This window comes from Zerene cesonia, chromosome 25, assembly GCF_012273895.1.
Source record: "Zerene cesonia ecotype Mississippi chromosome 25, Zerene_cesonia_1.1, whole genome shotgun sequence".
Classification (NCBI taxonomy): Eukaryota; Metazoa; Arthropoda; class Insecta; order Lepidoptera; family Pieridae; genus Zerene; species Zerene cesonia.
In genome coordinates this window covers 3,063,983-3,089,811 of record NC_052126.1, presented here as the reverse complement: position 1 = coordinate 3,089,811, position 25,829 = coordinate 3,063,983, and the positions used below count along the sequence as shown (strand labels likewise).

The 25,829-nt window shown below is 34.5% G+C and overlaps 5 protein-coding genes across 14 annotated transcripts in view; 3 read left to right on the top strand and 2 right to left on the bottom strand.

Annotated features, from left to right (window-relative positions):
- Positions 1-4,362, top strand: part of LOC119836683 — a 50,156-nt gene extending 45,794 nt beyond the window's left edge. The window contains exons 61-69 of the mRNA XM_038362084.1: positions 55-284; positions 666-790; positions 1,161-1,355; positions 1,624-1,745; positions 2,109-2,257; positions 2,653-2,764; positions 3,169-3,300; positions 3,480-3,649; positions 3,963-4,362. Of these exons, the coding sequence (XP_038218012.1) occupies positions 55-284; positions 666-790; positions 1,161-1,355; positions 1,624-1,745; positions 2,109-2,257; positions 2,653-2,764; positions 3,169-3,300; positions 3,480-3,649; positions 3,963-4,049 (1,322 nt within the window). The 3' untranslated portion in view covers positions 4,050-4,362. The remainder of the gene's footprint in view (positions 1-54; positions 285-665; positions 791-1,160; positions 1,356-1,623; positions 1,746-2,108; positions 2,258-2,652; positions 2,765-3,168; positions 3,301-3,479; positions 3,650-3,962) is intronic.
- Positions 4,363-4,687: 325 nt separating this feature from the next.
- On the bottom strand, positions 4,688-6,923 carry LOC119836687 (heme oxygenase). The gene is made up of 4 exons (XM_038362098.1): positions 6,722-6,923; positions 6,443-6,575; positions 5,821-6,032; positions 4,688-5,479 (listed from the first exon to the last, which is right to left on the bottom strand). Exons 1-4 carry the CDS (start codon positions 6,822-6,824, stop codon positions 5,190-5,192), a joined length of 738 nt encoding a protein of 245 aa, XP_038218026.1. The 5' UTR covers positions 6,825-6,923; the 3' UTR covers positions 4,688-5,189.
- A 286-nt stretch (positions 6,924-7,209) lies between these two features.
- On the top strand, positions 7,210-12,710 carry LOC119836685 (S-methyl-5'-thioadenosine phosphorylase). The gene is made up of 8 exons (XM_038362096.1): positions 7,210-7,406; positions 9,163-9,338; positions 10,100-10,237; positions 10,468-10,647; positions 11,017-11,092; positions 11,335-11,421; positions 11,617-11,739; positions 11,932-12,710. Exons 1-8 carry the CDS (start codon positions 7,383-7,385, stop codon positions 11,965-11,967), a joined length of 840 nt encoding a protein of 279 aa, XP_038218024.1. The 5' UTR covers positions 7,210-7,382; the 3' UTR covers positions 11,968-12,710.
- On the top strand, positions 7,452-8,696 carry LOC119836686 (cytochrome c oxidase assembly factor 7 homolog). Its single transcript, XM_038362097.1, has 2 exons — positions 7,452-8,032; positions 8,243-8,696. Exons 1-2 carry the CDS (start codon positions 7,648-7,650, stop codon positions 8,605-8,607), a joined length of 750 nt encoding a protein of 249 aa, XP_038218025.1. The 5' UTR covers positions 7,452-7,647; the 3' UTR covers positions 8,608-8,696.
- LOC119836684 (transcriptional repressor p66-alpha) lies at positions 12,047-25,783 on the bottom strand. Of its 10 annotated transcripts, none has more exons than XM_038362085.1 (21): positions 25,266-25,783; positions 24,863-24,947; positions 23,775-23,783; positions 23,391-23,538; positions 22,634-22,782; positions 22,078-22,218; positions 21,135-21,233; positions 20,565-20,678; positions 19,503-19,589; positions 18,937-18,981; positions 18,387-18,482; positions 17,494-17,612; positions 16,747-16,930; positions 16,311-16,469; positions 15,978-16,069; positions 15,519-15,598; positions 15,104-15,159; positions 14,854-14,941; positions 14,080-14,232; positions 13,487-13,628; positions 12,047-12,997 (listed from the first exon to the last, which is right to left on the bottom strand). In XM_038362085.1, exons 1-20 carry the CDS (start codon positions 25,301-25,303, stop codon positions 13,501-13,503), a joined length of 2,070 nt encoding a protein of 689 aa, XP_038218013.1. In that variant the 5' UTR covers positions 25,304-25,783; the 3' UTR covers positions 12,047-12,997; positions 13,487-13,500. The 10 variants fall into 10 exon arrangements, with proteins under 10 accessions (XP_038218013.1, XP_038218014.1, XP_038218016.1 ...); XM_038362086.1 differs by having other exon boundaries at positions 14,854-14,938; XM_038362088.1 differs by having other exon boundaries at positions 15,525-15,598.
- Positions 25,784-25,829: the final 46 nt, after the last annotated feature.

Sequence of the window (25,829 nt, the reverse complement as noted above, 5' to 3'; positions counted from 1 at the left end):
CTTAATTTTACTAATGAACACCAATAAATAATAATTATAACTCCCAAAATATAGGCTGGTTCTACGCAAGTCTCGGCGGGTTACTGGGGACATATAACAACGAGCAATTCGACGAACTGCAATTGCCCAATGGCACGATACAAGCGGGCATCGACAGTGTTGCCAACTCGTGGCTGTTGCGGCAGAGCAAAGTGGCGCAGCCGGCCTGGGGACCGGTCAACGATACGCAGTGCGGGAAGTTCTTTATGAACAAAGTGTCTCCATTGCATCCATGTTTCAGTGTGGTGAGTGTATTCTAAGTGCTGGAGGTTTTCGTTTCGCACGGTACTCGAAATTTTTTTCCGTTTTTTTATTATTGAAAATAACCGTTCCAGCAATTCGGTTTAGGCTGATTTCGGGTAGAATGAAGAATGGCGGATTTGAAATATGGTGGTACAGTTTGTGTTTGTTATTTTGTTCTCTGTCACTAATTAAAGAAATTGCTGTACTTCAATATAATATTTTGTATTAATAATTTTTTATTTTTATTTATACTATTTATATTTTCCTAACAACAAAGCGTATCGAAGCTTTATCTGTATCGCACAAGTACAGATGTCACTTCACACATGTTCAATTGTAGGGTAGTTTGGACCGTGATTGTTGCATATATATACGTGTTGCAGATCGACGCGGTGCCATTCCACGCGGAGTGCTCGCGTGGCGCGGACGCGTGCGCGCTGGCGAGCGCGTACCTCGAGCTGTGCGCGCAGCAACACGTGCCCACGCACGTGCCTGATCATTGTGTTAGGTATGACCTTTTTGTCACTTTATTCTTACTTTACATACATACTGTATATAATACAAGATAAAGTCAGTTTTTTTGCTTGCATTAGCGTATATTTTTATCAATAATTAATAATGTCAGTAATGATAAAATGAATGAATGTCGTAAACATACTTTTAATTTCTAAAAAGGCGAATTCAAAATAATCCTTTCTAGTTTTCACTTATGTTGTGTGTCAAATAAAATAAATAAATACTAAAGCTTCGTAATAACTAATGATAACAATTTGAATGATGTAACATGATTCATGTTTATATACTTGAAATTCTGATGGTCCTTCGAGCCGGAAATATCTGAAAAACATTAATTCATTCAAAATTAACTATTTTTTTAGATGCACAACACCGCAAGGTGACACAGTAGAAGAGGGCTCATTCTTGGAAATACAAAACCCGCCTAAATCAGCTGACATAGTGTTCGTAGTGGAAGCGCAATACTGCAACAAGAATATACGGAAGTCGAAGAACATCGATCTATTTATAGATACGTTTGATAGTAAACTGCAGGAGAACGGCTTGTCTGATAATCGGTACGAATTCCAACATATATTATAATTGTTTAGTAGGAATAGATATACTGAGCAAACTTACTTGGTACTTAAAGTACCTTCTAGACATCAAACTAGTATAAACGTATGTATTCGTTTTTTTTCCTTCTAGTAGTATTTTAATGATGAGAATAAACAAAAATTATTCCGACTTTTCCATTACTACAATAAGATCCAATATGAAGTGATGATGATAACATATTATTTGAAATGCCTTGTTTAATGTCATTTTTCATACACTTGTCTTCAGATATGCAGTTGTAGTGTACGGCGGCAGCGGACTGTACCGGCGGCCGAGGGCACTCTACCATAACAATAAACTGTTTACTAACACTGTCGACATTCCGAGACATTTTGACACTTTCACTATTGGTAAGATAATTTCATGGTCATACGTGCAATTATGAATAACAGTTTCGATTTGAGATTAGTTGTAATACATACTCTGTCCAATGTGTTTGCTATAAGATGCCTAACATTATTCTCATCTATATTTATTTATTTGAGAGAAAGCAGTACATCAGTAAGGGTGACAGAGATCATATAAAAAAAAATATTTTGTTCTCTGCTTTCGTCTAGTCCAGTCACAAACTCATAGGCTCGTTTTCCAAACCAATGTACCTATTCCAAAAAAAAAAATTCTCTTATATCGTTTACGATGTAACTTTTTAGTGTATCAGCCGGTGTTATACTCATTCGCTCGTTCGATTTTCAAATCTTCCATACCATTCGCAGAGAAGAGCGAGTCAGTGCGGTCCAACCGCTCGGTGCGCGCGGACGTGTTCGCGGCGCTGCGGTTCGCGAGCGCGCTGCCCTTCCGTGCCGCCGCGCCGCGTGCGCTCTTCCTCTTGCCGTGCACTAAATGCGATGCTAGTAAGAGTGAGGTGAGGAAGTTTTATATGTTATGAATGAATATATTATATATTCATAATTAACGATTGTAATGTAATGTTAATTCCTTACCATATATTAATTAATCTATACTAATATTATAAAACTAAAGAGTTTTAGATAGCCCATTTATTGAGGAAGGCTATAGGCTATATACCGTTCGCTAGTTTTATAATAACGTACTGGTGGCTCGTTACTGACTACCTTGGTCTCTAATCGAAAAATTCAATTATCTATTTAGATTTTAAACTTTTCCTTATTTACATTACTACTGACTGAGAAACTCAATGGAGAAAGTATATGCGACAACAACAACGAATTTATCGTGTAATGTTATCAAACTAAATATTTCTCATTGTTTATCAATATTTATAAATACATTTTCCAGCTGGATTATTCCACAATATATCATTATCTGATGGAAAACTCCATCGCATTACACATATTAATGGACGATGACTTCAGTCTGTTTAAGAAGAAAGTTGCAAAATACCTGTTTGGTAAGTTTTCTTGCTGTTTGTGTTTGTGCTGTTCTATTATCAATAACACAATGAGAAATTATATAAAGGCTGCATCATATTCTATAGACTTATAAATAAAATAAAAATAGAGTTGAGAATGATATAGTGTATATTATCATCCTTAGAATATTTAGTTATAGAATAGTGTTTTTACTAGAATTAGAATTAGAAAAATGTAGAAAGAACTTGTGCTTCGACAATTAAAACCATGTTACATTCTGAGAATCCCTTAATTTCACAATACAGTCATTCCTTTCAGTCAAGATTTCCTGCTCTTTTTATATCTTAGTAAATATACTCGTATATAATGAGCATCCTTGTACTAAAATTAAAAAATTAACTATTTCTACTCTTCACTTTACGTTTAAAACCTACACTTTCAGGTGTGGATAGCACATTAGCTTATACAAACAAAGATTACGAAAGGTTGGTGGGCGACGCGGGGCTGAGGAAGCAAGTCAAATTGCCCAAAGACAAGTTGGGTCTTTGCACGTCACTGGCTCTGGAAACTAACGGTTGGTTGATTCTTTATATGTTCTTTTTTTTATCGTTGTGACAATCCTAATATAAAGTTAAATGAAAAATTAAAATTCTGTTATATAACCTCTATGGTATATTAAAGGGTAAAATTTAAAATGTAAACGCACGCCACACATAAATTAAAAAGAAATGCAAAAATTCAAATTGCGAACAGGCACCATCTGGGCGGGCTCGAAGCTGTCAGGCGAGCGCGGCGCGGCGCGGCGCTTCGCGACAGTCGTCGGCGGGCGGGCGGCGCGCGCGGCCGTGCCCTGCGCCGCGCCGCGCTGCGAGTGTCGCGCCGCGCGGCTGCACTGCCGGCCCTGCTCTTCTGCGCACGATCCGGTGAGCGTCATTACTCATTTATTTAATTATCTTTACATTCACTAGCTGCTCGCCCCCATCTATGCGTAGCCAATATCACTCTCTTAACTATCCTTTCTATAATCTCACCATGAAAAAAAAAACACTCAATTTCGCTTTTAAATTTTTAATAGTCGACATTTAGGACTTTTTTCCTTGAATTGTTTGGAGAGTCCGCTTCTAATGATAATATACGAATACACAGACCCCACGTTTATCTCTGTCATTGTTTGTACAATTACAATATCATGTCTGTATTATTTTGTAAACTTTAATACAATTTAATCTGTTTCAGTTGGAGCTTTCATTCTGGAATTCAGACGACATCGATGAACTTATAGATTTAGCGATGGATCCACCAAATTTACCGTCTTTTAGATAGATCTTATTGAGGAAAAATAGTCTTTATTAAAATAGTAACAACGTAACTACAGAAAACTACATTTTATTGTACATAAAATATTTGTCAATTAACAAACATGATACTCCAATTAATAGATCTTGCTCTTTTGTAATAAAGCTGTATTTGAAAAAATTAATAATCTCTACGTATATAACTATGAAGTTCCTAAATTCATTAACCTATGTGCCAATATATTTTAGAGAATAATTATTAATTAATTAATATTGTAACTAGTATATATGACAGACTTAATTTAGTGCGTGTTTGCAATAAATTATTTTTACGTAGTAAATCATTGTTTTATTTTCACTGTATTTGCTTTATACATCCCAAAACATACCTCTTTAGAAGCACTGACATTAGCTAATACCAGCTAATTTACTCATATATCTAAGCTTATACAAGTACATAAAAATAACTATGAAGGTTTTTGAACCAACTTCAAAAGAGTTTTAACAATTCCATTGTATTTTTTGTGTTTATTTATCCGGGTGGACCCAATAAAATTTGGTTTGGTTGCAATTTACAGGCAGTTTACTTTTATAAGTACCATCTCTCAACATTTCAAAACAATGTTATAATTATAATAAGCTTATGAAGAAAATAAAAAACAATAATATAGAATCAGTCTTTAATAAAATAAAAATGTTTGGTCTACATTCATTTCACTTAAATTATATAATCACAATTTTATAGGAAGCTGACTAAACACGTTAAATATCACTTTTAAAGTACAAGTACTATCTATAGATAAAATTAATAATCTCCTTCAAACCGAAGCTCTAAAACAAAATTATAGACATTGATCATTGTTCTTTCAACACTAAGCAACAAATTATTATTAAATTCAATATATATGTTACATCGACAATAAAAAATATAGAACTGCAAAATTTACATTATAAAGCATTTCAATGCTATAAAACTAAAATTTAAACTGTAACAATTGTTTACTAATGAGTATTATCTATTGGATTTGCTCAATTTATAGCTATGTAATACAAAACTTTAATAAATCACTCTCCATATATAACCAGTGATTATTATACAACATAAAAAGTCAACAATGAAAACAAACACAACTTTAAAATCCACTACAACATTTATGCATCTAGAAAACTATTTGTGCATTCTATACGCCATAACAACACCAGCCAAAAGCAACACAACAGCTGAAGTTTTATAGAACAAGCTATACAGAACTTTATTCTGACCACCCACAGAATTAACAATGAGGTTATTCATTAGAAAAACTTGATTACTCTCTTCAATAAATGCTTGTTGTTCTTCTTCTGTCATGTGATCTGCAATCTCGTCCATGGCCGCTCGAAAATCATTTTTAAGCTGCGCAATATCAACTCCTGTGAAGTCGGTTACTTTGTCTGTGTATGTGTCTGTTGGTGCATTTTCTGAAATAAAAATATTAGTAATAAATAATAAAACAACTAGAAATAGACATGGGTGTCGAGCACAGTTCAGTACAAATTTGGTCACACCCCTACAGTAACATAACATGCTACTGTGTTTTAGTATGGTGAGTGGGAGAGCCAGAGGCCTGTTATCTTTTCTTCACCCTTCCCAGTCCATTCTGTTTTTCCAGTTATCAATCATTTCCTTATCCCTTACCCCTTAAAGTGGGCATTGCATTCACAGGCATTACTCTGCAAATGTCCATGGACAGTGGTGATCGCTTACCAACAAGGGAACCACTAGCTCAGTTACCTACTATGACATAACACTTATAACTTACTATCCCCAAACATGTTCCGCTTTTTAGATAATATCTGGCCACCACTTAGTAAGCCAAGATACAGATGATAAACATATGCCATCAGTAACTGGGGATTTTCTTTTTCCAAGTTTTGCAAATGTTCTAAATAATTTTCCAAAGCAGCTGATTTTGGCAACCTGCACCAGTCACTGCCCAGATAATGAGCTAAATCTTCTTCAAAGGCATGCTTCCTGAAAACATTGAATACTTTATTTATCCTTGGCAAAATTGTACATCACTGATCACAACTTTTTTAAAATCTATAGGATCTTCCTATATGAAGTAAGAAGAATTAGACTGAAGAGTTTTGTTTGTTTGAATACATATTAATCTCAGGAACTTCTTATTGGACATTTTTCCCATTGTATACATACTAACCCTGAGTGCTATAGGCTATTACTATGCCATAGGTGAAGCTGGGATGGTCTTCTAGTATTATACATTAAATAAATATTGATAATAAGTTTTATTATTATTAAATACAATAACAAAAATAATGTTAAAAGACAATTGACATCAATTCATCCATGTACCTTTATAAAATTACAATAATAAATGTTTTAGAAAAACCTTCCAAATGATATTAACTAATTCAACAAACCTAAATAAAATTTTGTGTACAAATAATTTGTCAAAATCAGCCATGTTCAATCTCTTCTTAGCATCCTCCAAGAAGGCGAAAATGTGATAAAAGACAAATAATCCTCCACCCCATACTTTTTCATCTCTTAATGCTGGAAAGATGATCAAATTTAGAAATGGGTTTTTTTTGTAACTTTAAATATTAGTTTTTTTTATAAAAATATAAGTTAGTCAACATTTCAATCAAGTAAAATTTTAAGAAAAATAAAATAACCATAGAAGTGAAGTTTATACTCACAAATGGCAAATTTAGCATTAACAAGTGCATCACTCACTGAATGTATTTTCCGAGTAGCTTTTCTCATGCGAGCAGTAAAGAGTTCACCATTAACTTGTGCCATTTTAAGAGCAAGTCAAGGAAATTCAACTATGTTGAAGTATTAACTATTTACTGATTTCTGGAAAATAAAAACTGAAATCCGAAAAAAAACAAAATAATGTCAACCTCAAAATGTAAATCTGTCAAATCATTCTAATATATGTATAGTCTATGTCTGTTTCTAATAGGTACCAATATCGTTCAAAAGCTGCCCAAGGCCCAAATTAAATTAATGCACTATTACATATCTTTCGAATACGCTAAACTTTTTTTCAATGTAGGTGATTTTAAGCAAATAAGTCGTGTTTGGTCATTTTCTTACATTTAATCATGGGGTTGACAATATTAAGCTTTATAATCTGTGTTCAAATAGTTTATCTTTCAACTTTGATAAATTACCTACCTATCAAATAACAAATTATTATTTAGTGTTGAATTAACACAACTTCATAGTGCACAATTCAAATAAAGATACAATTATTAAATATTCCAACTACATTTGTTCAAAGAACAAACTTATTTTCTTTGCTTATTTCTACAACTTATTTATTACAGTGCTATAAATCACTTCGATTTTATAATGGGAGATACAACTAAAATTAAGGTAATTCAATATAAATGTAATGTACGGGAAAATATAAATTATTCTGTTTATTTTTAAAGTCATTTAATTTCGTTTAAAGGGCTTACAATAATTTAATTTCTTTATTTAATAAAAAAGTTGCTCAACGGTAGTGTTTACGGATTGATAAGGGTTATCATTTTGACATATTTCAAAGTATTATCTAACCTCTCGCGGTCGTGCTGCCGATTGCCTAATATTATTATAAAATTACGATACAATAATGGCTTATGACTTAAAAAAAGAGGAAGAGGTCAAGGAATTTGTAGAGAACCTTGGCGTTGAATATAGATTCGGTTGCTTCAAAGAAAAGAAGCCAGAAGTGTGTCACCTATTGGGTGATTATTTAGAAGCAATTAAAAAAGACTTCACGAAAGCGGCTGCAGTATTTAAAAGCAACTGTTTAGACTATAACTATGGAAAATCTTGCCTTAAGTACGGAAATTATAAATTAATTGGTAAAGGCGGGAATAAAAGTGAACCAGAGGAAGCTTTAAAGTTTTTTGAAAAAGGTTGTGAATTAAATGATCCGACTTCTTGCTTACATGCTGGCTTGCTACTCACTGCGACTGGCCCCGACGCCACAGCTCCAAAAGATGTGCCTAAAGGTAAGATACAAGACTTGCAAACCTAATATTATTTTATATTGAAATATGTTAAATATCATGTTAAGAACCTTTGCATGTGGAAATAGCATAAATTATTAAAAATATTAATACATACTCTGTAATATTGTAAGAAAATGCAGTTAAAACATGGCATTGGTTTTGATAAAAAGGTTCACAACACCAGATATAATTTATTATCTTTGTGTACAGGTTACAACTACTTGAAAAAAGCTTGTGATAGCAACGAAGCTATGGCTTGCCACTATCTAGCAGGGATGTACCTCAGCGGAGTACCGAGAAACCCAAAACAATTCAACCCTCACAACCCTGAAAAGAACAAAACTCTAGACTATTTGCTCCGTCCAGACATGAAACAGGCCTTTTCATTCGCAAAGAGGGGATGTGAGCTTGGTCATGTGTATGCCTGCGCTAATGTCAGCTTAATGTATAAAAAGGGTGATGGGGTTGAAAAGAATTTAGAAGAATCAAAAAGATATTTTGAGATTGCACAAAGCTTACAAAAGGCCCACGAACAAACAAAAGAGGTTAAATTCCAACAAGGACTTGAGAAATAGTCAACACTATTAAATATAGTACAAATTGTTGTTATATATACTGCATTTGTTGTATGTTAGCTTTTAGAATAAATTATTATAATTATTCTTTATCTTTGTCTTTCATTTTTGTTTATGGTCATATTCCAGCTAAAAATAATAATTATAATAAAAATTGTGTAACTTGAGACCCCATTATCTGTGTAAACAATATTATAGTCACACTTCAGACAAAGAGATTGTTTATATAAACGAATTTTTCGTTTGAATATCATCTAGCCTATATAGGAGTTTTATTTAAAAGATCAAGGTCCCATATAATTTATGTAATAAGGTAATAACATGAATTTACTGGGGTTTATATCTCGTAGGGCAAGAAATTTAAGTACTGAAGCTGGTCACAATGTGTACCCATCCCTTGTAGGAATCTATCGAAAACGGATAAGACTACTAGAAATAACTCAAATTGGATTATCGAGCCAGCTTACGTAACGTAACAAGTTTGACTAACAGCGGATGTTAGAAGTTTAGAGTGCCTTGAGCCTTCATACCATACAAAGGGAAATATTATTTTAGATCGGTATTATTGGAGGATCCGGTTTCGATGAGCCAGGATTATTCGAGAACCCCGTGGAACGCGCCGTTACCACTCCGTTCGGGAATCCGTCTGATGTTCTGCTTGAAGGTTTTATTAAAGGCGTGCCCTGTGTCATACTCGCACGACATGGCAGAAAACATCAGTACCAGCCCAGGTAAGAAAGTATACCTAATGAGAAAATAAATTGAGCGCTATATCATCAAGTAAAGAAAATGATTAAGTATGTGATTACCATTTTCACATAAAATAAGAAGTATGATAATGTTTTGTCTTGTAAATTTTTACGCAACTCACTTAGTAGATATGTGTGAGTTGAATTTAGTCTTACTTCTGATCTTTAAATTCTAAAGGTAGACAGTCACCAAAGAGTAGTAGTAATAATACACAGTCACGTTAAATGCATCGCATCAAATGGCGCGGGCCACGCCTACAATTGATCGTGAATGTGAATGTCCTTGTTCACTGTTGTAAAAATTTAATTTCCTCTCACTCAATCTAACATAAATCATTTATCGTATCTCCAAATGGATTGACCGTGAACGTACACCTTATGTGTTATACATAGACTACCTAGCACTGAATAAAAAAGTAGAAAACATTCTTTCACGTCAAAGTTCCAACATTCAATGATTAAAACACTTAAAAACAACTAGGTAGGTAGATATATAATAAAAATATTATTCAAACTCAAAAAGAGAACTTGAACGGTATGCCCATGATTGAACTGTTTGGAAAGCAGCACTTGTGGACTCTGTCCCTGATTGTGTTATTAATGATCGAAGTTTCCAACATGCAATATTTCTGGAGTTTACCTGTTTTTTGAAGAGAGGTAATTACTACACAATCGATTGAATTCTAAGCATTGACTCGTAGTACGAAAACAAGCTAAATAATTAAATGTAATTTCGTATACAGTGACGTCAATTACCGTGCGAACATATGGGCGCTAAAGGAAGTGGGGTGCACGCACGTGATCGCCACCACGGCCACGGGGAGCCTCGTCGAGAACTACGAACCGGGAAGTCTGGTTATTATTGACGATTTTATTGATAGGTAAGGTAGATTTAGCTTGATGTGTATACATGTTTGTGTGGTACTGAAATTCCTATGTTGTTTAAAGGTTTTCTAATTAACTATATTGCTTATAAAACTATGTATTCTTTACATAAAGTTCTACATTGTTTATTACAAAGCATTTGTAAATGTTGATTAATACGAATGTTATCATCTGTTACATAATCTAAAACCCTAACCGGGGCGCATATCTTAAAAAATAATTACAGGACATGGGGTCGCAAATGCACATTCTACGACCGCACGGAGGGGGGTCCAAAGGGTGTCTGTCATTTGCCAATGTTCCCCGCGTTCTGTGCGTCGGCTCGCGACGCGCTGTCACACGCGGCGACGTCTAGGGGCTACGCTTGCCATCATAGCGGCACTGTTGTTACTATACAGGGACCTAGGTGAGGCTAATTGTGTGGATGCTAAATAAAAATATTGCATGTATTTTATTTGTCCTGTGTGAAGTGCTCGACGGCTTGATTCGCACTATTTTATTTGCATATACAACAAAAACATCCTGTAATAACAAAAAGAAGGGTCGCCAACATTCTACTGGATGTGCTGCCATTTGCCTTTAATTATTATTAATGTGACTAAATGTATTAATTACTTGATTTACACATTCGGTCACGTAATGCATCTTAACTTATATTAGACCCATTGCAATTGTTTTGCAATCGATACCCTGGAAATATAATCATAAACATCTTTAACTGATACTGACATAAAACTTTGATACACAGATAAAATAGTTATAATTGACTTTTCAGGTTTTCCAGTCGAGCAGAAAGCCTAATGCATCGCCAATGGGGCGGTCATCTCGTTAATATGACTACAGTGCCAGAAGTGAGCTGAATACAAAAATGATTATGTTCTCGTATAACAAAAAATATATATAATATATAAATGGATTACCGAACAATTACGAACTGAAAAGATGCCCTAATGGCATTAGAATAAGTGACAGAATAAAAAAAATGTATCACTGGATTTCAGGAGTATGAAAAATATGTTTAAAAAACATAAGACTCGTTATTTTCAACTGGTCTTTTTTTAAACAGAATTCATTAATTGCATTCACATTACAGGTAGTGTTAGCGAAGGAAGCGGGACTGAGCTATGCAGCTGTAGCACTCGTCACTGATTACGACTGCTGGAGAGAAAATGAGAAATCGGTACTTTTATCTTTATTCCTGTTTTTAAAGTCTTTAAAAAATTTTATTAGGTACATTTAATTTAAAGTCAGAAGCTATCAGGCTTTAGTTCATTGTTGTATACAATAAGCAATTAAGTATTAACATCTTGAAATAGTCGAATCACTAATTACATTTTTTCTTAAGCAGCAAATATATAAATGTTTATTATTTCAGGTATGCGTGAGCGACGTTCTTGAAGCATTTGCGAAAAATGTGAAAAAAGCCGCCGATGTCATCGTAGACGCTATACAGATTTTGGCCGCTAAAGCTGATCATGCCTATTTAGAAGCTCACAAGGTGTTTATTTTTCATTTCTGCGTGTTGTTTTTTATTTAATCTACATTTTACATGGCAACACTCATTTTCCCGTCTTTCAATAATACTTAAGTTCACGGCTAAACCTAACAAGATATTAAATTTCTGGAGACAGTTGAAATTCTAATAATATTATTTTCAGTAAATCAGTATTATACCCATTTTCTTTTTCAGGATCTGGTTTCGTCCGCCATCATGCTAAAGGAATAATCGAAGCATTCCATTCTCATCATATAAGCAAATATTTTACACTTTTATCATATTGTAAAGTAATAAAACAATACACATTGCATGTAATTATTTATTTAAAATCCACATAAAAAATGACAAAGTACATTCTTCGCGCCGTCAATGTCTGTGATCATTCTTATCTATTTCCTTTAATTACGTATTTGACTTGTGCCAGCGATGGTGTTTGTAGCACAAACGATCTTTAGCGAAATCTACACGAGCTTTATATAATACAAAATATATTTAAAAGTGTTAGCTCATTCCTTTCACATTACATTTAATTTTGTATTAGCATTACTTTATCAGATTTTTTTTTTAGAATTATAAATCTACGCCGTATATTTAAAATTAACAATGCGATCTTTAAAAATAATAAAATACACGTAAGCATCTAATTAATCTTACTTTTGATAGTGTTTAAAAATGTTAGTTTATAAATAGAACATAAAATTCAATTTAAATGCTTTTTTACAACTGAAGGTTAATTTAATATTTTCCTTTCCTTTGAAAATAAGAAAATCAATAAATTCATGGGTGCACCTAAAACAATCCTATTTGACTCAAAATTAACAGTTTGACAAACACACAGGTCACAATTATTTAATTGAAGAAATTGTTTGATTGAACGCGCTAATCTCGAGAACCATTGGTGCGTGTTGAAGGCTATAAGCTATATAAACATTACGCTACGACCGATACGAGTGGAGCAAAAACGAAAAAAATTACATAATACGCGAGAAAAAACGCATTTCATAGACTCCCACGCGAACAAGATCTCCGGCAAAGCTGGTACATTTAATTGCATACATTAAAAATGATTATTTATCATATTTTTTTTAAATCATTAAACCTATCCTCGTGTAGACTACGCTTAACCCTTATATATCTCCCCGCACCCACAACACATTGCTTAATGTCTAATCTACGCTTATCTAAGCGATAACTATCTAGCTTATTGTAAAATAAAAGATCGAATTCTACTCAAATGCTTAACGAAGATTCGATGGATCTGTGGAAAGACAAAAATGCATATTATGGCATTGCAATTTCAAACATTATAATTTTAAACGAAAGTCTGTAATAATAATTTTTATTGGTTAGTTTATTATGGTGGTGTGGTTTATTTACTTTCAAATATGCAATAAGCTAACATTAATTACCCAACAAGGTGATTTATTTTTCTGTATTTCGCGATGTAAACTCCCCCCACTCTACAATTTTACCAATCTCCTCAAAGTGCTTTACAACTCCAACCATAACTCTACCCAACATACTTTACAACTCTACCGCTCTAGTCACAACTGTATGCACCCATAACATGGGGCTCAGATTTATGTCAATCTCTTCTACTCTACCCACAATGCTGTACAGCTCTACACCTCTAGCCACAACTGTACGCACCCGTAGTGCGGCGCTCATAATGAGGTCAATCTCTACTACTCTACCCAGCACCACAGCTCTACCACTCTACCACTCTATCCACAACAGCTGTACGCACCCGTAGCGTGGCGCTCAGTTCTTGGTCCAGGGGTTGCGCGCGTGCTGGCCCGGTATCATGTCGAGCAGGTACTGCCGCTGCGCGTCCGCCACGCGCTGCATCTCCGCCGCCATCGCCGCGCTGCTGCTGTTGCCCTTGCCAGCTGCAATTTGTACATATGTTATTTTAATGTTTATTCATTATCTATTTATTTTGTTTATATATAATTTTTTTTATTTTTTTATTGCGTGAATGGATACATATTTAAATAAACAACTAATTATGAAATAAAAAGGTAACTATTGGGGGATTTATAACAATGTGTAGATCAAGTAATAATTTAGTAGTTATTATTTGGGTCATAGTATAGCATACTGTGTTGTTGCAAATTATATTATGGGCAGAATTCAACAGTGCCTGTAGTATTATTCGATCCTTGTATTATAAGCATGCAATTGTCTCGCGTAGTTTGCTCCATCATTGCTAAGTCTGTAACAGTTTTACATAGTGTGTAGCATTGCTATGCAATGTTTTCATAGAGCATTATTGTAGAGCACGGAAAGTCGGGTAGAGTGCAACAGTCGCGTGCATGTAGAGCGTAGAGCGGGTCTCACATCGCTTGAGCGCGCTGGCCTGCGCCATGGCGAGCTGGTAGGTGTAGAGCAGCGGCGAGAACTGCATCATGGCGGCGGCCGCGGCCGCGGGCGACACGCCGCCGCCGCCACCCACGCCGCCCACACCGCCCACGCCGCCTGCGCCACTCAGACCTGCAAATGTTATATTATAACTAGACCGATTTCATACAAATACAGGATTACTGGTGGATCAGAGTTTAAACTGACGGAAATCACTCACTCGATGTCCAGTTGTGTAATAAAAGTAGATATATTTTATTTTTGTTATTTTTGTCACTGTGAGGACTAGCCGTACACCTTGCTTCAGCGCTTTACAGGACTATCTTTATTCACTAAGTTAGTCTGCATTAGTATCCAAGGCGCTCGGAGTGTATGCGATTATCATTATTTAATTATCATTATCAACTAAGAGTGTATTGTATACGCAGCCCATAGTCCCAATTTAAAAAAAAAATTAAGTGTCGGTACGCGCCTTAGAGGTTGTTTAAGTTGTTTCGATCACGACGACACGCAACACGTTTCTACCTTTCTTACAGCAGTTTTTTGACATAACCTCAAAGTTTATGTGTAAAATTCAAATAACCAAGATATTAGTTTTTTATTCTTTTCATTTTCTTAAAAGTTCGGGTGATTTTCTGTAATTTTAATGTCCAAAACACGCTCTTTTTACTATAATATTAATTTTCATGCAAAGTTTCAAAGGAGGTTCCTATTTTTGAGATCGGTTTAAAACACGTCAAATCAATTCCATACCTCTCAACAGCTGATGCTGCAAGGCCTGCATGGCGGCAGCGCTGTGCTGTTCGAACGCCATCTGCGCCGCGGCCGCCGCTGCCAGCTGCTGTTCGATAACATACACTTATTAATATTTTATCAACTAGCTGTTCGCCCCGGCTTCGCCCTTGTATCGAGCAAGACGTAGTTTGTAATTTTTATAATTAAAGTATTTTAACAAGCTATTCTGGGGCCTCCGGCTGTGTGAAACATAATTGATGTATCTCACCTGGTGTTGCTTGCTGCTGCTGCTGCCGCCTTGGCTGTTGCTGCTCGACGATGAAGCTGCGAACGCATAAAAAAAGATCTTTTTAACCTTACTACTCTATTGTTTACATCTCATATCAAGACAATCAAGAAAAAAAATAAGTTAATCTTATTATTATTTTTTTTTAACATAAAAGCATCTCATGAAATGCATCATATGAAAGTATATTGATTACTAGTAACATTGGTTACTAAAAAGAATCACATCCAAAAAAATATATAATAAAGTAATAAATAAAGTATGTTCGCACTTTATTGCCCTTATAAATAATATATGCAACTATTATATATGGTTAGGTAGGTAAATATATTATAAGTAAATAAACTAAAAAATTTATGAAAAAAAAGAAAAACAAACGAACGTCGTATCGAATTACCTTTACCTTTCTTGGCGGGCACGTCCGCGTCGCGCGCGCGCTCGCCGTGGTGTCCGCGCAGCGACTCCGACGAGCTGCGGCTGCGCGACCGGAAGCGAGGGTAGACGGATATTTTTTTTTTTTGGGTTTTTGAAATTTGGAATTTGGAATTCTTATTTGTCATGTCAACATGTTTATAAATATTACAATAAAAGATGTGAACAAAAATTGTTTTGTAAGCAATTTAAAACATGCGAATGTCGCATATAGCCGCCGTGTTAAGTGTCGACTTTGTACGTCATAGAACCGTTTCTTAGCTCAATTTAGAATTGATAATATGACCTTATATATCAATTGATACATCCATTCTATTAGATATCATATTTTACAAATATATTAATACATATTCCACAATTAATTACATAATCGAGTTTAGAAACATTTAAGGCGCAAGAAAATATAAAATCCCTACGAATGTACCTGTTGGGTTGAGGTGAAGGCTTAGCGGGCGGCGCAGACGCAGCTGGCGGTGTGGGAGCGCCCGAGCCACGGGACAGACGGGATAGCGACGGCTGAAATATAATGACGCACTATGTAGAGAATTTCGTAGTTATAATTAGTACTAATACTAATAATAGCTCTACATAGATTGGTATTCGATGAATGTTTATGCTATAGCATTTATACTGCTCTATATAGATATCTCCATAACTGCCATAAGTGAGGTGCTATACTCGACATACCTAATGTCAAATGGTGAGCTATAATGCTCTACCTAGAGCCATACCTACCACTCGACAGAGTTCATTTTACCTGTGAAGCGCGCGCCGAGTGCGAGTGCGAGTGCGCCGGCGGCGGCGCGGGCGGTGCGGGCGGCGGGGACGCGGAGGGCGCGGCGAGGCGCCGCTCTATCTCCTGCTCCTGTTGTAGAGCGCGTACGAACGCCGTCTTCAACCGCGCCGTGTGCTCCGCCTGGGATTTTACTTTTTGATGAAATTTTGCGGCAAATATGTGTTGTATTATTATAAAGTAAGTTTAGAGGTAATATATAACAAAATAAAATGTCTTCGTAATATTCTTATGAGAATTATTGTTGTTGCATGATTTTTTATATAATTTTACATAAAGTGCAATTGTTGCGTTTATCAAAACTAGATGGCAGCAGTGGCGCCTAAAATAATTATGTTAAAATATTTTCAGCTGAGCAAATAGAATGTCACTTATATAACAAAACAGGTGAAATGTGGACCTTGAGCGCGCGCTTCACGTTCCCGGAGACGCAGAGCTCGCAGAGGCGGCGCGCGGCGGGCGGCGCGGGCGCGGGCGCGAACGTGGCGTCCTGGCGGCGCGCCGGCGCGCGCTCCCAGCGCCACACCGGCGTGAAGTCGCAGCCGCACTGCGCGCACACCGCCGGCACCGACGAGCGCGGGAACCTGACACCGCGCATACATATATTGCTACGCTTTTTTCTATACCACCAGCTCCATTACCGACGATGAGGTAATGGAGCTGGTGGGTCGGCTGATGGTAGCGCTACCACCGCCCATGTACATTTGGTGAGGCGACAGGTCGATTGCAGACCTTACGCCTCTACGAATGGTTGTAAACTTTAACACGTAATATAACGTGGATGCCACGCTATAGGCGTGAAATCATGTATATTATGACGATAAGAATCATATTATATTATGTTTTAAAAATCATAAAATAAGTCATTCTAAAATTGTAATATGTGTATGTTTATTATAAACTAAGAACACTCATTATTTCAAATCCAAATTTGGGATATAGCTTTCACCACATTATATCTAACGGTCCAACATAAAATGTGCAATGCATTTCGATAATGAATTAAAAAGGTCACTGATCTGATATAACAAAAAGCTGATTAAAATCACCGGAGTGACACAATATAGAGTCTAGATTCTAGAATCTAGACTATTGAGCGGCTGCCCCCTCAAACTGAGGAAATCGAGGGATAGAACACCCAACTCACCGATCTTCATTAGTGAGGTAGTCGACCACGTGCTCCAGCCCCACTAAGTACACAAAGTCTGTGTTGCTAGGCGACGGGATGAAGTTCATTTCCGGCGGCGGCGGCTTGGGTGGCGGGATCTGGTGAATTAGGTGTAATAATTATTGTTTGTATCTCTCTATATATCTGGGCACTACCGGAAGAGTAATATCCAGTCCTTTGGAAAACTTAGTGGGGAACAGATCTAATACGCTAGGCCATTTTGAGAGTTTTATTGTGTTGTGGGACACCAGCCGCAGCCTGCCTATACTTGCTGCCTTATAGATATACAGCCCTAGGCAGTCCGCGGCCGATGTAGGATTATTGCACGATAAGGAAGTTTAATAACTGGTCTGTGGAATATCCCATTTCATTTATAATTTTTGCTTTATTATAATTATTATCATCATCAGCCAATAGGTGTTCCCACTGCTGGGAGGCAGGCCTCCTATGAGGGGTGTAATAAGAAATTGGTGAAATATACTATTAGGTAAGATCAATAATATTATAACTCAACTGCGAAAAGAGGAGGGTAATGTTTTTCGTTATTTATATCCATTTATTGACTCGGCCTACGGTCTACTGGACAGAATTCAATGTATTATGAGGTGTCGTTGTAACTATAAGAATAGTGGTTAAATAAATAAATCAAATGGCACCCGCGAATTGTTTTTCTTTCTTCCTTTTTCAATGTGTCATTTTTTTTGCAATTAGTCTGTTATGTTTTGTACAGATGTATATAAGTACCATAGGCCATGGGCTGTCACTCAGCGAAGTTGCAGCTTTCCAATTGTGATAGGACTTTCGAAATCGGTCCAGCAGTTTCTGCATGAAAACGTTTTAAACACACAAAAAACAAAAGTTTCAATGCTTACCTGCAGCAGTGTCTTTTCGAGTTGCTTTCTAAGCGCCAACTTGGCGGCCGCCTGGCGTTGCGCCGGTGTCTGCGTGTCCTCCGAGCTGCGGCTCGCCTGTAGCAACAATATCCATGTGCTTTTGTTAAATAAATAAGTGTATTTTTTATTTTCAATAACATATAATATGTTGTTAATAAGATATTAATTAAATGTTATAGTTTGTTTGAATAACTTTTAAGGATAAAGTAAGATAGACTGAATGTTGATCCACTGTTAATATGCAATGGCTTTTGTAAAAGGGAAACATCATGGTATATATAGTAACTATGTAGTAAATATGAGACTTTTTCTTGGCAGCTTTTTTTTGTTGCCAATTATGTGGCAACTTGGTCCAATATATTTGTTAGCTCTTAATTCTTATAATAAATTCTATGTCGATTTGATAACTCCTCTACGTTCCTATTATGTATTCTCTAGCTAAACTCAAGTGCCTAGCATAAATAGTATATGTGGCTGGCTAATAGTTAATTAATAAATATTAAAAATGGACATCACTTCTCATACTCACTGCATCGCTTGTGCTACTCGTCACGGAGGAGTTGTCCTGAGTGGGCTTGCAATGTACAATTGTTTGTTTTATTTTATTTACTAGTTTGCTGCTTTTTTAATATATGCGGGTATTTAAATTATCCGCAATAAAATCCGGGTATTATCCGCAATTTTTTTTTACATACTGTACATATGATATAAAGCATGTTCACATAAGACTTGCATATTTATATCGAATAGAGTTCGATTGATAGGAAATATCTGTTTATACAGAATGTTCAATAATTTGTACGCGTCGCTTTAATTTCGAGAATATTTAAGAAAAACAAGAAATAATAATAATAATAAGTTTTCCTCTCTGTTTGTGTTACAGTTATTAATATACCAGACTTTGAATCCAAGATTATAAAGACCCTCCACGAAATTAGACTGATTTTAATGCCCTATCACATTTAAAACGTTTCACCAAAGTTAAAAAAAAATCCTTATTGAAAATTAAGTCTTTTTTCTAAACACACAATAACCAAAAATAAACAGTTGTGATTTTGATTTTAAATTTAGATTCTGACAATAAACTCATATTACCTTAGTGGCTGCAAGTTGCGACGCGGGCGGCGGAGCCGGCGTGATCGTAACAGAAGGGGTGATGCTCGCACCGCCACTCGATGACGACTGTAATCAAATATAAATAAAAAATTATTAATTAATTAAAATATATATATATGTATATAAATATGTATAAAATGACCGTTATCTGAGAAATTCTTCTACTCTTTCGGTTTCATGTGCCCAAGGGACACCCCGCGCCATCTATTGAGATGGTTAAGAAACATATCAACCAATTTGATTGACATTATTTTAATGATTACAATATTGTCTTGATGGAACGCGGCCTATGTAAAATTTCATTTTGAATTTTTTAGCATTTTGTTTCAATGCTATGAAACTCAAAATTAAATTATAGTTATCATATTAAATAAATATAATTAGGTGTTATATTCAATTAATATAATATCGGGAGATATATGCAAATATAAAGTGTCAGTGAATAGTCTTTGTAATTGTATTGGTGTCAATATACTTTTCTATATGAATTCTCATATTGTATAATATATAAAAATCCAGTGTCATGATGTATGTTCCCAATGAACTCTTCACCAACTCAACCGATTTTGATGGAATTTGGAACAATTGAAAACATTTTATTTGTAATTTGGTCAAACTTAAGATATATGATAGTTTTTATTTCGATTAATTATTCCAATAATTTATAATTAACAATAAATTTAGCCACAACCACAGCAATGCGTGGCCGGGTATGCTAGTATTAAATAAAAAATTATATTGATAAACAACTTTTGATAGTTGCACAAGCATATAACATTCCCCATAAATTTAATTGCAATCATACCTATTTATATTCAACCAACTAAAAAAAAAGGCGGTCAATTTGACTGTATTGTTTTTATTGTTTCTCTTTTTTTTTAAGCTTAGGACTGTGTAAACCAATTTTATAATTCTTTTTTTATTTGAAAGGAGGCACCAGCTCCTTTGTGGTCCTATTTAAAATAGGTTTAGTTCTGACAATTTAAGGGTAGTTAATTTTTTTTGCAGAAGATAGTTATCTAAATGCTTAAATAACATTACCTGAGTGCGATAGGGCCCTGGTGTGAGTGTAGCCCCACCCGGCAAGCTGGCTGTCCTGCGGGATACATTGCTAACAGCGCTTGTACTGCTTGCTGTGTTGCTGTTGTTTGAGCGCTGTTATACAGTATAGTAATTAACAATCAGATAAAAATAAAATAATCTACTTATATTAGAGACCATATCTGTACTAATATGTATGGCTGAAGAGTTTGTTTGTTTGCCCAATAATCTCAGGATCAATAGAACCATTCACCACCACTTGTAGATAGTTATGTGATCTCACATATAAATTATATCATTATGCATTTTATATTATTTGTTTTGTGCAACAAAACAATATCTTTCAGTAACAATTAAGAATAAGAAGGATTTAAACAGCTTCATCTGACAAACCTTCATCACCATTTTAGTCTACAGCTAGGGCTCAAATGTCTACATATATTAATATAAATGACATGCCACATTATCTGTCCAACTTGAAAGAATAATATGCTAAGAAACAGAACTACCCGTAGCCAATCGAGTGCATAGTCAATAATAAATTTAAATATTATATATAAATGGACTAACCTTGCCCTGCTGGTGGGCTGGAGGCGGTGCTGGGGTCACAGTGACTCCGGGTGGCACCACACACCCACTGCCTGCTAGTGCTGTACCAGTTGATGACTCCTGTAATAAGTGTTGTATAGGTATTTATAAAAATTCAGTAGTTATCTGACGATTGAAATTTTTAAATTAACATACATCGCAGTTTAAAGTTCAATACTAAAAATGTATGCACTAATATGTACGCTATGTCTTCAGCATTAGAATTTATTTATTTATTTAATATGGTCATCCAACACCTGTTACATCATAACTTATACATAAGATACATATTTTTAACAAATAAAAATAAATGTGACAGATAATTACAGGATAACACGACATGAAAATTTGCGTCAAGTTACAAGTTTTAAATATTATTATATAATATATTATATAATAATATTTAAAACTTGTATTATATAAATTACAGACATGTTTTTAAATATTCACAGATTTTGTGACAATTATCATGAAATATATCTAAACCATTATAATTCAGAATTAAGAGTAAGTAAATGGATAAAACAAGCATCAATTAATAAAAAACACTTTGATTTTATTCTATGTCTCCTTATATGATGCCGTATTTGCACCCTCTGTGTGCTCCCAGCTCAATTAAACAAAAAAAAAATTTAAAAAAATACTTGTGACATGTTTTGGGATCATACAACAACTTACTTTATGTCATAGCAGGCAAATGAACTGGTGGTAAGCGATCACCACCGCCCATGAACATTCGCAGAGATAGTGCTTCTACGAATGTGCTACCCGATTTTAAGGGGTAAAGGAAAAGGGAAGGATTGACGACTGGAAAAAAGGAATGGGCTGGGACGGGTAAGTAAAGGGAAATGGGCCTCCGGACATTGCTATTTACTCACAAGTCAGCTTCAATATAACAAAGGACATTATTAATAAAAAAAGTTACCTTAACAGGTGGCAAGCTGGTTGCCTGCTGCGACTGCCTCAGCTTTCTCAAGAGCACAAGTCTGGTTTCTTCGGCACGCAATTTCTCTCTCAACGCGCGTAGACGACGATCGCGTTCCCATATTTCGGCACTTGATAATTCCTGTAATAGTTTTTATTTAGAAGATAATTCTTCAGCAATGTATGGAATAATAATAAAATATATTTGTAAGAAATGTGTAAATTGGCTCCTTATATAATTAATCTTGTTTTGTTGCCCTTGCTGAAGATGAAAAATGTTTGGTAGAGATTTGATTTTAGTTTCAATTCAAGTTTCAAGACTCTCAACAAAAAAAACAAATGAAATGAATGACTTATTACCATATATAACAATAAACAAGTAAAATCCTTTTTTTAGTGTTGGAATATAAAATTTTGCACACGAAACACAAACATCCAGAACTATACTGCTGCACCAGCGAAATGCATTAATAAATGCAGTTAAATATGCTACATTTTCAAAGAGTTGACAGAGGGGGGGGGGATATATATAGCAGATAAGAGTAAATAAAGCTTACTCTATGCCCTGCAATGGGTAAAGGAGGTTCGTTTTCCTCCTCCGACTCCTCATCATCCCTCGGGTCCCTCGGAGACTCTATAGGCGGCGGCACAGAGCTCGCTGTTATGGACACGTTCACGGGCGCCGAGTTCAGTTTGCTGCTCACATCTGTTTGCATATCAGTTATTTTAGTGGGGGCTTCTAAAAAACATAGATTTTTAGTCTGATAATGACATGAACTAATTAATATCTTAGTTTATTAAGTAATTATATAAATATTACATAAAAAAACTGTTGTTTTTTTATTATAAGCGGGCAGTTTTCAGATTACGAAAATTTAAAGAATCCGTCATTTCACCCAACCAACCAACAACCAACGCCTTGTCTCTCGACCACCCTTGATCCAGCCTCAGCAATCAAATTTCTTCCACTCTTTCGGTTTTATGTGGGGGTGTAACATATGACGCCGGCGAAATGACGCAGATTCGAATCCCGCCTCGTCATCATTTTAATCATCGTAATTGAATGCTTTGAAACCAAAAATAAGATTTCAGATATTTGAGTGTTTTTATGTAGAATATCCCAATAATTATTCTATATTGTATTTAATATTTTTCTAATTATAAAACAAAACGTTTTTGATAAATAGTTGAAAGTAATTCAACAGATAAATACTGAATTGTCACACCAACTAACTTGCAATTAAAAATATAAATACCCTGACATAACAGTGTTGTTGGATCCTATTATGAATTTATAAAAAAAAATGGTCTTACACTTGTTACCTGTGAATGGCGCCGGAGTTGGTGGTGCTAACGTGGGCTTCCTATGTGGAGGCACAGCTGGTAACAGCACAATGTCAGGGCTCTCCGCGTAACTACGTGTCTCTGAGCGAGGACGAAGCACTCGTTTTCCACTGGCACCCTGATAATACAGGAATACTTTTAATGAAAATTATTATATATGGAAAATTTTGATAATTTTCACCTTAAAGCATGTTTGTAATAACATTGAATCATTAAAAGAAAAATTCACACTTCACAAACTATACCATGCATTGAAGAAATATACTTTTATATTAAGAATAGAAAAACTTTGATCATGAGGTTGAGATACAGCTGATACAGGTGTTCTCTAAGGTTAATGTACACAGTACTTACTCTCTCAATCTTTGGTGTGCATCAAACAAAAAAAAAAGTTTATTACATATAGAATTTATATATCACAACATTTTTACATTCACTTAATTTAGATATGTAATGTGATGGAACAATCAAATGGTAAATTATAATTACTCATAACAAAACAAATTTACAAAATTAAAGGCAAAATGAAAAAAAAAAACAAGGACAAGAATAAGTAAAAATAAATTTGTATATATCAAGATAATATAAGATGTATGTACTTATTAACACCATTAAGTCAATTTGTGTCAAGGAAGATTATTTAATTAAGGTCATTAATTAATTATATAATTATAAAGTGTACTTGTATGCACTCTTAAACAAATTCATGTTAAGTACAAACAAAACATAATAAGTACAAACAAAAATTTAAACATACTTTCCTTCTTATTTTTTTAAATTAAATATCTAAACAAATGTTTTGAGATACATTATAATTCATGTATTTGTCTCACTCTTAATGAGATAATTATCAATAAATAAGAGTATTTTATGTTGTAACTTATCTAACTACTATAATATGTATTATTAAATGCTTGTCCCGGCTCTGCTATAAATATATAAAGATTCCCGTTTTATTCCAAGAGAGCATTTAATTGTGATAAAAAGTATACCATCACCCAAGGATCAAAATCCGATCAGTAGTTTCAGTATGATTGACAGACAAACATCCTAACAAACAAACTTTCACATTCATAATATTAGTGTGATAATTTGTTATACTTTGACATACACTAACTTATTTCAATAGATTGTTAATTAATGTTTCCCTTTAAAGTGTGATGTTTTATGTAAATATCAGAGAACATAAAACAATAGAAAGAATTTGTATGATACTTATGAATGAAATCTTAAATTAATAAGAATACAAATTGAAAATACAATGAATAGTTTTCATTATGTATAGTCATTATAAAACAAGACAATATTGATATCACATTGAATAGGAAGGCAATGTTGAAAAAAAATATCCAAAATTACATGGCAGTTAAATTTTATCATATAGATTGGGCCATAGGAGTAACATCTCTAGTTTTAGTTGCCTTTCATTTATGAGAACTTACATGTGGAGGGGGTTGGGCAGGTGTTATAGTAAGCCCGCTAGCTGTTAAAGCTCTTAACTCGCTCAATTCTGGTGGCAATGACCTGCTGAAATAAAAATTATTAAATTACTTTTTTTTTTACAATTTTTTCAATTAATCTCTTAGACTTATATAATATTTAAAGGTTGGTATTACAAGTCCTTCATCTACAATATGTATGTATTATAAATAAATATAATTGAAACTATCTTCTTATGACAGTAAGAATATTAATGTGCATAAACATAGTGTAGTCAAAACTAAGTTATTGTTGATAAGATGCTAATAGAAATTTAAGATTTTTCCACATATAATAACAAGATTATATGATTAGAACGAAAACACACTAATTAATAATATTTATCATTATGTAAACATCATTTACCTCACACTCAGGTCGACAGCCGAATCGTCAACGTCCATTGTTGTCTGAACAAATAGCCGAAATTATACAATCACTACGAAAATCGATACTTCTCAATTAGTTGACACTAAATAAACATGCGGCGTATCATAATAACATCAAATTAATAGTTTTTTTATATTGCTTTGCGTTACTTCTTCATGTTTACCACAAAACTTCAATTTACACTTAGAAAGTGTTAATAAAAATCAAATATTTAGATCAACACAAATCACAGGTCACAACCATCCAGAGGGCTTCAGGGATGATTGATGACAGTTTGACAATAGATCCTAATTTCTATGCCACAACAACATTAAATTTACCAATATTGAAAAATAGTTTTGAATAAATAATATATTAACTTGATCTTCTAAGACACAAGTTCATAGTCACTTTTGCATATTAGAAAATATTATAAAATTTGGAGAGATGCAATACTAATAAATTATTTAATTCACAAAATATCTGATCAACGAGCAGACGCAAAATACAGATAACTGTATATCAACAGATCAAAAAAATGGTCCTGTAACAGAATAGAAA